Below are 12,863 nucleotides of genomic sequence, written 5' to 3' on the forward strand. Positions count from 1 at the left end.
TAAGATCCCCTTAACTATTAACAATTGCTCAACATATCAGATAAAAAAGGGAACTCATCTTGCCCAACTAATTGAAAAAGCCGATCTAATTGTTTGGGATGAAGCTCCAATCAATCATAAACATTGTTTTGAAGCATTCGACAAATTACTTTCTGATATTTTATCGCATTTGAACAATTCAAATGGAAATGCTCCATTTAGTGGCAAGCTTTTTTTGTTAGATGGTGATTTTAGACAAATATATTCCAGGAGGAACAAGAGAAGAAATAATAAATGCCTCCCTTAACAGTTCCTGTTTATGGCCTTTTTAAAAAATATTCCATTTAAAAGAAAATATGAGGCTACAAAAAATGGATTAAGTGTTGAAGAAAAACAAGAAATAAGTGATTTTGCAAATTGGATTTTGCGCATTGGAATTATTGATGTACATGATCCAAACGATAAAGATGCATCTTGGATTGAAATTCCTGAAGATTTACTCATTCATTCATACACACATCCTATTCATTCAATTTTTGCAGCAACATACCCAGATTTTGACAAAAATTTAAACAATTTTGCCTACTTAAGGGAACGAGCCATTGTGACACCAGAAACACAACTATAACAGAGATAAATAATTATGCAATTCATTTGGATTGTATCTTTCTCAACCTGTGTTCACCCATGGGCAACTTTATGTTGCGTTATCTAGATTTACATCAAGGCAAGGTCTTAAAATCATAATACACAATAATAAAGAAGTTCCTACCAAATACACTAAAAACATAGTGTACAAAAATGTTATTCAAAATTTACAATCAGGTTTCAACTTTTATCCATCCGTGATTAAACATTTCTATATTTTTTATATCAATTTTCATACATTGCTGTATACATTTTTATACTAACAAAATATATTTTTTATTTTCAGCTTTATGATACAATGAGTTTCGTTCACATCCGTGATTTACAGCCGTTTCAATTTAACAAGAAGATTAAAGTCCGTGTATGTAGAATTTGGAGACCAAAACTTATTGGATATGATGATCAATTCGGTGGTTTACAGTGTATATTGGTTGATCAAATGGTGAGAAAATCTCTTTATTATTCATGTTATTTCAGTTTAGTTATCACAGCTTCTTCACTTGCAAACAATTAAATTCAACTAGATTAAATTTTACTAATGTATTTTCTACTATGATTTTAAAGTTAACTAATATATTTCCTAAAACTGGTTTCAGTTTTAATTAGTTATGAAAACTTCATTTGCAAAGAATTAAATCCAACTGGATTAAATTTTCCTCAAGCATTTACTACTATGATATTAGAGTCGCTGAATATATTTGGTAAAACCAGATTAAATTATGTTTCAAAATTACCTAATAGTTTATTTCAGTTGAACAATTCTTATATAATCTTAACATTAATATTTACATCTTAATATAGGTCTTTTTCATTCATTTTTTCTATAAATGTTATAATCTAGCCCCTGCCAATGTCAATAATTTAGACCTGTATATATGTGTATGTATCACTTGATTACGTAATAGCTTTTGTTAAACACCCTTATCCATTCCAAAAACCTAAATTGTTTTTAATTTTCTTCCGTTCCAAATTGGTTCTCATAGTTTACTTATCAAGCAGTTTAGAAAGTGTCACCTTATAAACAGGGCCAAATCCTCCATCTCCCAGTTTATTTGCTAGATTGAAGTTGTTTGTTGCAGCTAAAACTCTTTTTAAATTGAAGAGTGGTAGTTCTGCATCATTCTTCGCAGCTTCAGCTCTTTCTTTACTTATAGTCTCACTCATACAGCCTTCCGTGCTCCCTGTTTCATTCTTATTATTAGAGCATTGGTTGTTTGGAACACTAGAATATATGCGTTTGTGTGAGTGACAAAGAGAAAAAGAAAGATAAGGGTGGTAGCACTATACCTTCCATTCCCAAGTATTTCTTCCATATGAAGAATTTGTTGGCTGGGAGATTTTGTTGTCAAGAGACTTTCTTTCTTTTAGTGGTTTGATGTTCATTCGACAATTGAAGACTCTGAAAGCAAGCTAATATATAGAGTGACGGTATAAATAGATGGATCATGGATCTTGGTGCAATTCTCTATGGTTTTTTGGGTTATTTTTAATACAAATTTATAAATAAACCCAATCCTAGACATGTATTTATAAAAAAACCCAAGCACTATTTAAACATAGAAACACACCCAAAATCAACCCCAAAGTCAACTTTTTGGGTGTGTTTATAAATGAGTTTTGAGTGTGTGTAATGATGGGTTTTGGGTGTGTTTATAAAGTGTTTTGGGTGTTGGGTTTTTTTATAATTTCAACCTCCATTTTGGGTGTTTTAGTGAAACTCCCTATTTTTAATGCTGTTTTCATTCATGGGTTGGTTTTTATGTATTTTGTTTTTAGAAGTTGGACTTTTTGAAATTTGATATTGATATGGGAATTGAAACCTTTCAATTCAGAATAATGCTTTTCAGTGTGTGTTAATGAAATTGTTCTCTGGCTTTTCCTTATCTGAAGAATGCCAATTTTCCATGGAAACAAAAGAGATTAGGATATTATATAGAAACAAAAGAAATTGTTGTGTTATGTATTGCAATACAGTTAGTGAAAAAACTTTTTTTTAATAAATGTTTTTGTTTTTGTTTTCAATTCTATGCTCTGTTCCTCTATGTTACTGAAAATAATAGAGTATGATTTATTTATTTGTAATTATGCAAATATATAGTTTCCTTCTTTTTTTTTTGTTGGGTAAACAAAATATGTTATAGAAATGTACTTTGTGATTAAAAATTTTGGGGTCCAAACAAGGAATTGATTTTTCATGAGCTTGATTGACAAGAAGTAAATATTTCCACCTTGAATTTTTATGGATGGCTATATTTTAGGGGTTCACAGCTCTTTGGATTTGTTTTCCAGGATTTTTCTTCTCAGTTTGTGATTAAAAAGATGAATATCATGTTGTTAGTGTTGTAGTGGTAGAAGTCACTCTAGATTAACATTGCCTTTTGTCTAATATTTCAAGAATGTATAAAGTTCTTTTTGAGTAGCGGAGTCCAAAGTTTACGAAAAGAAGACAAAAAAGTAGAACTGGGAAAATAAAAGAGGAATGTAGTGAGCAAAATCTACAAGGCTAAGAAAGGTTAAAAATGAAATTTAAAAATATAAAAAAATCTTGATTGTTTAAGGGAACTTTTGCATAGATAACTTTTGATCGTATACTCTTTGTTTCAAATGCATCTACGATCATTTAAACAGCCCTCTTCCTGTGCATGCGAGTCTCAAGACTTTATTTCTCTTCTTTTAACACTTTTTTCTTGATGATATTAACTTGGTTCGTTAAGTTTTCTTATTTAATGACTATAATGCATGGAAATCAATCATGCTTCTAATATTTCATTTTTAAATTCACTGTTGTTTCAAAGTTGCTTCGTTTAAATGCTTAAAGATCGATGCTTCTTCTAATATTTCGTTTTCAACTAGGTTGTTTACAAATATAATTTGTTTCATACTAAATTTTTTTCCCTTCTTTTTTCAAACATGTAGACAGATGCGATTCAAGCCACTGTGAAAGAGATTGACTATGATTTAATTGGTGCAAAGATAAAAGCTGGTTGTATTTATGAGATAACACATTTTCACTCCGGCCGTAGCAAAACATCACACAAAGTTGTTCCGCATGCTGCCCATTTGTTCTTCAATACAAGAACTGTGTTCACCGAACTGTCAAGTGTTTATCCCCAAATTCCACGACATCGATTTTATTTTCTTGATTATGGTCAGTTGTGCACTCGCATAGACAAAAATGAAATCCTGACAGGTAATACTCTACATATTCTCCAAAAATATGCATTTATGTATAATATATATTTATCAACAATTTTTATGCATTTCTATGAACTTATCATACTACTTTGTCAAATTGCAGATGTTTTGGGACACATTACTGCTGTACAACCTTTAGAAGAAAAAATGGTGGGCAATGGAAGGTTGGAAACCAAATGTGAAATTTACATTCAAAATATCAGGTACATGTGTTAACAAAATGTGTGCACATTTTCAAACCATTATATCTCTTGCTAATTTATTTTTTCATGTTTGATCATCTAGAAAAGAAGATGTTAGAATAACGCTATGGGGAGACACTGCACGAGCGTTTGATTTCCAAGCTTTGGAAGAGTTGGCACCACCAATAATCACTGTTTTCACAAGTCTTAAAGTCAAACAATTCCAAGGTATTAAGCTTAATTTTCCTTTCTTTCCATTATTCAAACTTCATCTCAAATAAAAAAATTCTGATTTATAGTTTACAAATGTGTAGGAAAAACTGTTCTGAATAGTAGCGTGTCAACAATGATTTTCATCGATCCGGATATACAAGAATTAGATACATACAAAATGACGTATGATTTCTTATCCTTTTATGCTAACATACATCTTTCTTCCTCCTTTATCCGAAACTAATCACCTCATTTTTATATAAAAAAACAACAAAAAAAACGAACACAGCTTTGGCGCTTTTGTAGATGCTATTAAAATGGTCCCTCCTTCTTCGATTCAACCGATCAAGCCTGAGGAATTAGAAAATGCTAAAAAGCTATCTGTACAAGAGTTGAATGTTCTTGATCCGGATTTATGCAAGGTAAAAAGCCAATTTCCTCCCTTTATCTCCCTATTATTCTTAATTTAACATACTACATTATAAATTATTTAAACTAGAATTTATTTCGATTTTCTGAAATTGTTTTATGTTTTATAATTATTATCATTTTATTAACAAGTCTGTTCAAACATGTTCTAGGATGCTTTTATTTTATGTAGAGCAGCCATTACACGTTTTAATACGCGTAGTGGATGGTGGTATAAGGCATGCCCATCCTGCTTCAAACAACTTAGATCCATTGCCCACAATGATGAACTTCTGTGTCCTAAACATAACAATCAAATTCCTCTCCCTTGGTAATACAAATATTAGCAATTAGTTTCATCTTATTTTTTCATAAACTTCAAACACAAATATCTTAGATTATTAAAACATTACATGAATTTTACATACAGGTTTAAAGTTGGTTTGGTTCTTGAGGATTCAACTGATGAAACAAATGCTATGATCATTGGAAAAGCAGTAGAGCAATTGTTTGGAATTTCTTGCAATGAATTGGTTATTCAACAAGGTTATACTGACCAGCAAGAGTTTCCACATGCAATTCTACAGACAAGAGGCCAATTTAAAAATTTTCAACTTCGGTTTGGCAGCATAAAAACTGATTCAAACAGAAATGATTTGCTTATTCAAGCTGTGTTTGATGAGAAGGTACAACTTCTTGAATCAGGATCAGAAGCCAACTTTGTTGAACATCAGAAAAAAAATATTGCTGCCCAAATGCTTCCGCCCACTCCCCCACTTCTTTCAAAGAAAACACACTTTGTATCTCTCGTCTCATCCAATCCTTCTTCAGTGGAGCCCATTTCAAATTCGAAAAAGAAACGTAAACTTCCAGTGAAAAGAGCTCTTCTCACCTCTTTAACAAGTGAAAAACTGATAAGGTTAGAGTTTACATAACAATTAACTCATTCGTATTAATATTTTTATATAAACATTTACTAATACTTTTCTTTACACTCTGTTTTACATCTTTCTAAGTGATGTTGAAGCTGAAAACAAATCTGAGAAAACTGGTTGCTGTGCAAACCAGAGAAGAAAACGTGTCAGCTTCTGACAATTTACCAATTATCGATTTGAAGAAGAAAACAGTCCAAGGCAGTTCCGAAACCACCTCTCCTACTCCCACATCAGAGTTTGTGCTCTTTCCTTTTCAATTCATTCATCTCACTGATACACACATTACACACAAAGTATTTCATTGTTATTTCTTATGTTTACTTATTAAACTTAATTCTATCATAATAATTAATACTTGCCAATTTTTGACTTTATGCCAACAGAGCTAAAACCTCTAAAAAGGAGAAAAAAGGGCATTAGTCAGCCAAACAACAAATGCAGCAACAACAAAAGCCCTTTAGCAAAAGAATCAAAGAAGAAAAATCCATGTCCACTACTCATTAAAATATAGATAAACGCATGTACAAGTTTTTTTGAACAATATGCAACTTAAGGTTGCTCATATTTTGATGTTTTAATAGCTGCTTGATATATTAAAATATGCACAATATTTTAACATAACAAGCAGCATATAAAACATGATGTTAGTTTATGTTTTACAACATAAGCTTGCCCAAATTGCACTATTTGCATCTGAATGTATATATAAATAGCCTAAACTCATGATAGCACTGTTTGCATCCACTAAACTTTTTAATAGATTAATAACTTGCTGATCGATTTCTGAACATACTGTTGAATCCTTTCATTCTTTGCCCAAATTGATTCTGTAATGATTTTGCTGCTATAATAGGTTGTTAATTTGTTGTTGTAATGATAGGTTTAGATGATTACAATATTTGAGCATGTTAGTGAATCCTTTTTAAGTATTTTGGTAATTAGATACTTGACAACTCCCAATGTGGGGAGAGAGTGACAATGTGTAATTGATTGAAGGGAAAAAGATAATCTCTTTCTCTGTGTGTACTACCATTGTTTCATATTGCACAACAGCTATTTGATGAATGAGTATATATATATATATATATATATATATATATATCTTTGTAAATCATCTAACTGAGTTTGATCTATATTTTCTGCTCATAGAATGTACTTCTATATAGTTGTACTATTGTCGGTGTGTGTCCATTTTGCTTTATTAGGCTATAGATGTAATTAAGAAATAACAGTTTAATTCATGAATGTTTTTTTCCCTTTCCAACTATTGATCTGTTGGTCAAAATTTGACTCTGATTTTTTGCTTTGGGTTTTGATGATGGCTGATATTCTGTTTTCTTCTATCTCTATTTGTTTTTGTTTTCCAAGATTTTTCTTTTGTTTTAGAAGTGGACTAATGAAGTTCAGGCATCTCATATAAAAACACTGCAAAGAAAAACATATTTGGACAGTTTTGGGAATAGAAAATCAGAAATTGCAATTTTTTCAATTTTTTCTTGCTTTTTGTCTTCATTCTATGTTTTGTAGGTGTTGAGTGAGGTAATTTTGCAACAAACTGATTTCTGCATCTATAAAGTTTGTACACCATGTTGTGTTACAATTTCTAATATTATGAAACTGTTTCCATCCTTTTTGAAGGATAAATGATTTTGTAATGATATTTGCTTATACTTTCGGAAGAGAGACTTTTGTCGACTGGAATATGTTAATTCCTAGATTTGAGAAATCTTTAGTAAAACTTAATGATTGCAGTTAATTATATCCCTTATTTAATTTGTTGTTGTGCATTTTCAGTTTCCCGAAAATTTGATCAATATTTTAAGATGACAAGCAACATATAGAACATGTTATTAGTCTTTATTTCGTAACTTAAACCCGCAACATCGTGCGGGCACTTTTGCTAGTCAATATACTAAACGACACTAACACAAAATTAATTAAACTTATCTACTTATCATCAGCTTTTCATATAAACAAAATAAAGAACAACATTGGTTTGTGTCATGGCGCCATTCTCCAACTCCAACTACTTCCTCTGTCTTCTTCTGTACATATCATCCTCTTCTTCATTAGTAATATCAAAGGCATCTTTTCCTCGCAACACACCATGAAGAAACATTGCTGAAGCCCCTTTCAACACTATTTTTATTTTGTTTTTCAGTTTCATTATCATCTTTGTCTTTGCCTTCCTGGGGCCTCTCTCTCTACTGATTTTTCTTTTCCATATTTCAACTGGTGCCATTGAATTTTCATCTTTCTAATCATTTCTTGTTCTGCAATCCGGTGCTGAGAGAAGATTTCTTGGAACTACTTTCCAATGGCATTGAGCAGCCAAAGGGCCTTCACTTCTGCTACTGCAGTTTGTCCATGGAAATACCAAGTGTTTTTGAGTTTCAGGGGTGAAGATACTCGCAGGGGTTTTACTGACTATTTATACAAACAGTTGGACTGGCGAGGAATTAGAACTTTCAGGGATGATCCAGATCTTCAAAGAGGGACAGATATCAATCCGGAGCTCCTCACCACGATTGAACAATCAAGGTTTGCAATCATAGTTCTTTCAACAAACTATGCTACTTCAAGTTGGTGTTTGCGTGAACTAACCCATATTGTTCAGTCCATGAAAGAGAAGGAGAGAATTTTCCCAATCTTTTATGATGTGGATCCCTCTGATGTACGACATCAACGGGGGAGTTATGGGGCAGCCCTCGTTAACCATGAAAGGAATTGTGGGGAAGAGAGAGAGGAGGTGCTTGAGTGGAGAAATGCTTTAAAAAAAGTTGCTAATCTCGCTGGGTGGAATTCAAAGGATTATAGGTAAGCATGAAGCAACAACTGACACATAGCTAATAAGCCTTGACTAAAAAATATCGCGTTTCAGAATTTGTCATGCACTTTATTTATGACATATTCAACAACTGACACATATTCATCTGATGATTTTTTCTTCTTCTGTTTCTAGGTATGATACAGAGCTTATCAAAAATATTGTTGATGCAGTGTGGGATAAAGTGCATCCCACATTTTCATTGTTAGATTCCTCAGAGTCAGAGATATTGGTCGGACTTGATATTAAACTAAAGGAAATAGATCTCCATTTAGATACAAACGCAAATGATGTGCGCTTTGTTGGGATATGGGGGATGGGCGGAATGGGTAAGACAACCCTTGCTAGATTAGTTTATGAGACAATTTCTCATAATTTTGAAGGTAGCAGCTTTCTTGCAAATGTCAGAGAGGTTTGTGCAACACATGGTCCAGTTCCTTTACAGAAACAGCTTCTTTCCAATATCTTGAGGGAAAAAAATATACAAGTTTATGATGCTCATAGTGGATTTACTATGATAAAGAGGTGTCTATGTAATAAAAAGGTTCTTCTCGTTCTTGATGATGTAGATCAATCAGACCAACTGGAAATGTTGATAAGAGAAAAAGATTGCTTTGGTTTGGGAAGTAGAATCATCATTACAACTAGAGATGAACGCTTGTTAGTCGAACATGGGATAGAGAAAGTATATAAGGTCAGGGGATTAACCCAAGACGAAGCTCTTTATCTCTTTAGTAGGAAGGCCTTTAGAAAAGATGACCTCGAAGAAGATTATCTAGAACTGTCTAAAAATTTCATAAACTACGCAGGAGGTCTTCCATTAGCTCTTAAAACTTTGGGGTCTTTTTTGTATAAAAGAAGTCGAGATGAATGGAAGAGTGCACTAGATAAACTGAAGCAAGCTCCTGACAGGAAAATTTTTGAAATTTTGAAAATAAGCTATGATGGACTAGAGGAGATGCAGCAGAAAATTTTTCTTGACGTTGTATGTTTCCATAAGTTTTATGACAAGGAAGAAGTGATTGAAATACTAGACAGTTGCGGTTTTGTTGGCACTCGTATTGTGATACATGTTCTTATTGAGAAATCTCTCTTGTCTATTTCAAACACACGTCTGTCCATTCATGATTTGATACAAGAAATGACATGGGAGATTGTTCGTCAAGAGTCTTTTGACGAGCCAGGTGGTCGCAGTCGCTTGTGGCTTCACAGTGACATCATTCATGTACTCACGAACAATACGGTAAGAAGTTGCACAAAAAATAAAACACCAAGCCTTGGATAACATACTATAATTCCATTGATAACGATAAGAGAGACTTGATTATGACACTTAACTTTTCTTTTATTCCTATTTACTAGGGAACGGAAGCCATTGAAGGCATAGTCCTATGCTTGCGTGAATTTGAAGCAGCACACTGGAATCCCGAAGCATTCACTAAGATGTGTAAACTAAAGTTGCTCAAGATTAATAATTTGAGCCTTTCTTTGGGCCCAAAGTATCTTCCCAATTCCTTAAGGTTTCTGGAGTGGAGTTGGTATCCCTCCAAATGCCTGCCACCAAGTTTTCAACCTAATGAACTTGCTCAACTTAGTCTGCAGCATAGCAAAATTGATCACCTTTGGAATGGAATAAAGGTAGACCTTTGTAGAGCTAGTTCTTTTCAATTTCAATAAATTTTGCAAGGTTCTTGGAAGTTATTATTATTATTATTATTTTGGTCTGAGTTCTTGGAAGTTAATTAATCTACCATTTTCATGTTTTGTACAGTACATGGTGAAGTTGAAATCTATTGATCTTAGTTACTCCGGGAACTTGACAAGGACCCCAGATTTCACAGGTACTCAGAATCTTGAGAGGCTGGTTTTTGAAGGTTGTACTAATATTGTCAAGATTCATCCATCCATTGCTTCTCTCAAAAGACTAAGAGTTTTGAATTTTAAATACTGTAAAAGCATTAAGAGTCTCCCAGGTGAAGTTGAACTGGAATCTCTTGAAACATTTGATCTTTCTGGGTGCTCAAAAGTGAAAAAGATTCCAGAATTTGTGGGAGAAATGAAGAATTTTTCGAAGCTTTCTTTAAGCTTCACTGCTGTTGAGCAAATGCCTTCATCAATGATACCTTTGATCCCGAGTTTGAAGGAGATTGATATGAGTGGAATTTCTATGAGAGGTGCGTCATCTGCCTTGGTTCCAGTGAAAAATATCGAACTGCCTAGATCATGGCATTCTTTCTTCAGCTTTGGCTTACTTAAAAGATTTCCAAGAAAGAATCCTGACCCTGTGAGTCTGGTGTTAGCTTCCTTAAAAGATTTACGCTTTTTGAAGTGTCTAAATCTGAAGGACTGCAGTCTTTGTGAAGGGGCAATACCTGAAGATATTGGTTTATTGTCCTCTTTAGAAGAATTAAATCTTGATGGAAACCATTTTGTTAGCCTTCCTGCAAGCATCAGTGGGCTTTCTAAGCTTAGGAGGTTCACATTGAACAATTGCAAAAGGCTTCAAAAATTGCCAAGCCTTCCATCAAACAGAGGACTACACTTTAGTGTAGACCAATGTTTTGAAAGGCGAGGCGTTGAAGATAGGCGTTTTATGTCTCGCAAAGCGAGGTGTAAGCCTTGAGGCGATAAGGCGCAAGCCTTTTGAACATTCAATTATCATAAATAAAAATATATTAGTATGTTAATAATATGTAAAACATATGATCTATATATGTTGTGAGGTCATTGATTCATAAATTGAAACATCTCAAGCCTTTCTTTAAGCCCTAAATTGATTTAGACTGTTATAGACTGGATATGAATAATATGTGGGTGGATATGGTAGAGAGCTAGTCAAAATTTAAACAGAGGGAAATCTGATTTTTGTGAACCTTCTATTGGGTGAGGGCAGAATATAAAAGGCACAGGAGAGACTAATTAATATAATAATTTTTTATTGTGAAGGAACGGAGGAAGTGGGACCTGAGCTTATGTTATGTTCTTAAACTTAGAAACCATAGATGTTGAAACGCTGGCGTTTTGCTTTACTCTTTAAACACAAAAGCTGTACCATACGGGATCGTTTTGAGAGAAATAAAGTTAGGTTTCATCGTCGTCTTCTCCGCTCTGCAACGCCTCTGCAATTTCACGCGTACGCTTTTGGAATTTGGCGTACGCCTCCTTAACTTGGCGTATGCCTTTAACAACAATCGCTAAACAGAGGTACGCTTGAGGCGTTTTACCATCGCCTCGCCTCGCCTCACGCTCTCAGGCGCGCTTAGGCATGCCTTTCAAAACATTGGTGTAGACACGGATAATTGTACTTCCTTGAAAATATTCCCATACCCACCACGGATATGCGGTGCAACTCGTACTTGGATTACTTCTTTCAATTGCTTCAGTTTGGTTGACCATCAAGGTTCCAGTTTCATAATATATTTAACGCTAAAGAAATTCCTTCAGGTACTTCTCCTTCTCCCTCTCTCCTCTTCCCTCTTTAGTTGTGTAGTACTATTTATATCCTTCCTTTGGTGCAGGAAATTCCTCGTTCTTTTAGTTTCTTCAGTGTTGTAATTCCTGGAAGTGAAATTCCTGAGTGGTTCAATAATCAAAATGTGGGAGACTCTGTAATTGAGACACTACCTTCGGCTTCTAATAGCAAGTGGGTGGGGTTTGCTTTTTGTGCTCTATTTTCACCTGCTCAAGAAATTTCAGCTACTGCTACGAGACATTATTTAATCGATTTTCGTTGCCTTTATGATTTAAACAACCTTGCGGGCCCGGTTTATGTTATGGGCACAGACGATGTAGTGTTGTCCGATCACCTTTGGTTGATCCTCCTGTCTAGGCAACATTTCTTTAAGGAACCAAGCGGAAGAAGTGGGACCTATTGGAGGGAGAAATGCTGCGATCATAAGATTCGGTTTCATTTCGAAGCAAGATCTGGTCTAGGAGAGAAGACATGGGTGAAGGTGAAGAAGTGTGGAGTCCGCGCAGTGTACGAACAAGACACGGAAGAGCTCAACCGAACAATGAAACAATATTCCAACAGAAAGAATTCTTTTTATGAGGACGTTACAGATTGTGATTTTGACAAATCAGACAAGGTACAAGGTGCCATCACTAAGCGAACACGTGAACAGTACTGTAATGAGACAGGACCAAGCGGTATTGGTAGCTTTGGCAAAGAATCACTCTGCAAAAGAATGAAAGAAGACTAACTGTCCAGTGCCTCAAAGGAAGAGTTGAAAGGTTGGTATTGCTAAACTCTTCCCATATTATCATTTAATTCATGGTTTCGCTTCAGTTTTTATCCTATTAGGTTGGACGAGAATACTTCTCCTGTTACGTTATATTTAAATTCAATTGAAATGCATATATGCAGGATGCGTTGTATTAGTGTAGTCTTGTAAATCTTGTTTTGTTGTACCAATCACTCTGGAATTAGAACAAGTTTTGACAGTCTTTCTGCTTTTTACGGTCAGATCCAAATTT

General features: G+C 34.1%; 2 protein-coding genes across 3 annotated transcripts; both read left to right on the forward strand.

Moving 5' to 3' along the window:
• The first annotated feature begins 882 nt into the window (after positions 1-882).
• Positions 883-6,340, forward strand: LOC103319955 (replication protein A 70 kDa DNA-binding subunit D-like). 2 transcript variants are annotated; one of them, XR_016128316.1, is made up of 10 exons: positions 887-1,069; positions 3,544-3,817; positions 3,926-4,025; positions 4,108-4,232; positions 4,319-4,400; positions 4,507-4,639; positions 4,799-4,956; positions 5,056-5,544; positions 5,642-5,795; positions 5,944-6,340. XR_016128316.1 is itself a non-coding variant. In XM_089055527.1 (9 exons), the coding sequence occupies exons 1-9, from the start codon at positions 926-928 to the stop codon at positions 5,715-5,717; spliced, it is 1,581 nt and encodes a 526-aa protein (XP_088911653.1). In that variant the 5' UTR covers positions 883-925; the 3' UTR covers positions 5,718-6,340. The 2 variants fall into 2 exon arrangements, 1 of the variants encoding a protein (XP_088911653.1); XM_089055527.1 differs by having other exon boundaries at positions 883-1,069; positions 5,642-6,340.
• A 1,501-nt stretch (positions 6,341-7,841) lies between these two features.
• Positions 7,842-12,077, forward strand: LOC148915932 (disease resistance protein Roq1-like). Its single transcript, XM_089055497.1, has 6 exons — positions 7,842-8,377; positions 8,523-9,630; positions 9,750-10,025; positions 10,159-10,945; positions 10,998-11,003; positions 11,677-12,077. Exons 1-6 carry the CDS (start codon positions 7,878-7,880, stop codon positions 11,940-11,942), a joined length of 2,943 nt encoding a protein of 980 aa, XP_088911623.1. The 5' UTR covers positions 7,842-7,877; the 3' UTR covers positions 11,943-12,077.
• Positions 12,078-12,863: the final 786 nt, after the last annotated feature.

Source organism: Prunus mume, linkage group LG6, assembly GCF_029339155.1.
Source record: "Prunus mume cultivar Tortuosa linkage group LG6, ASM2933915v1, whole genome shotgun sequence".
Lineage (NCBI taxonomy): Eukaryota > Viridiplantae > Streptophyta > Magnoliopsida > Rosales > Rosaceae > Prunus > Prunus mume.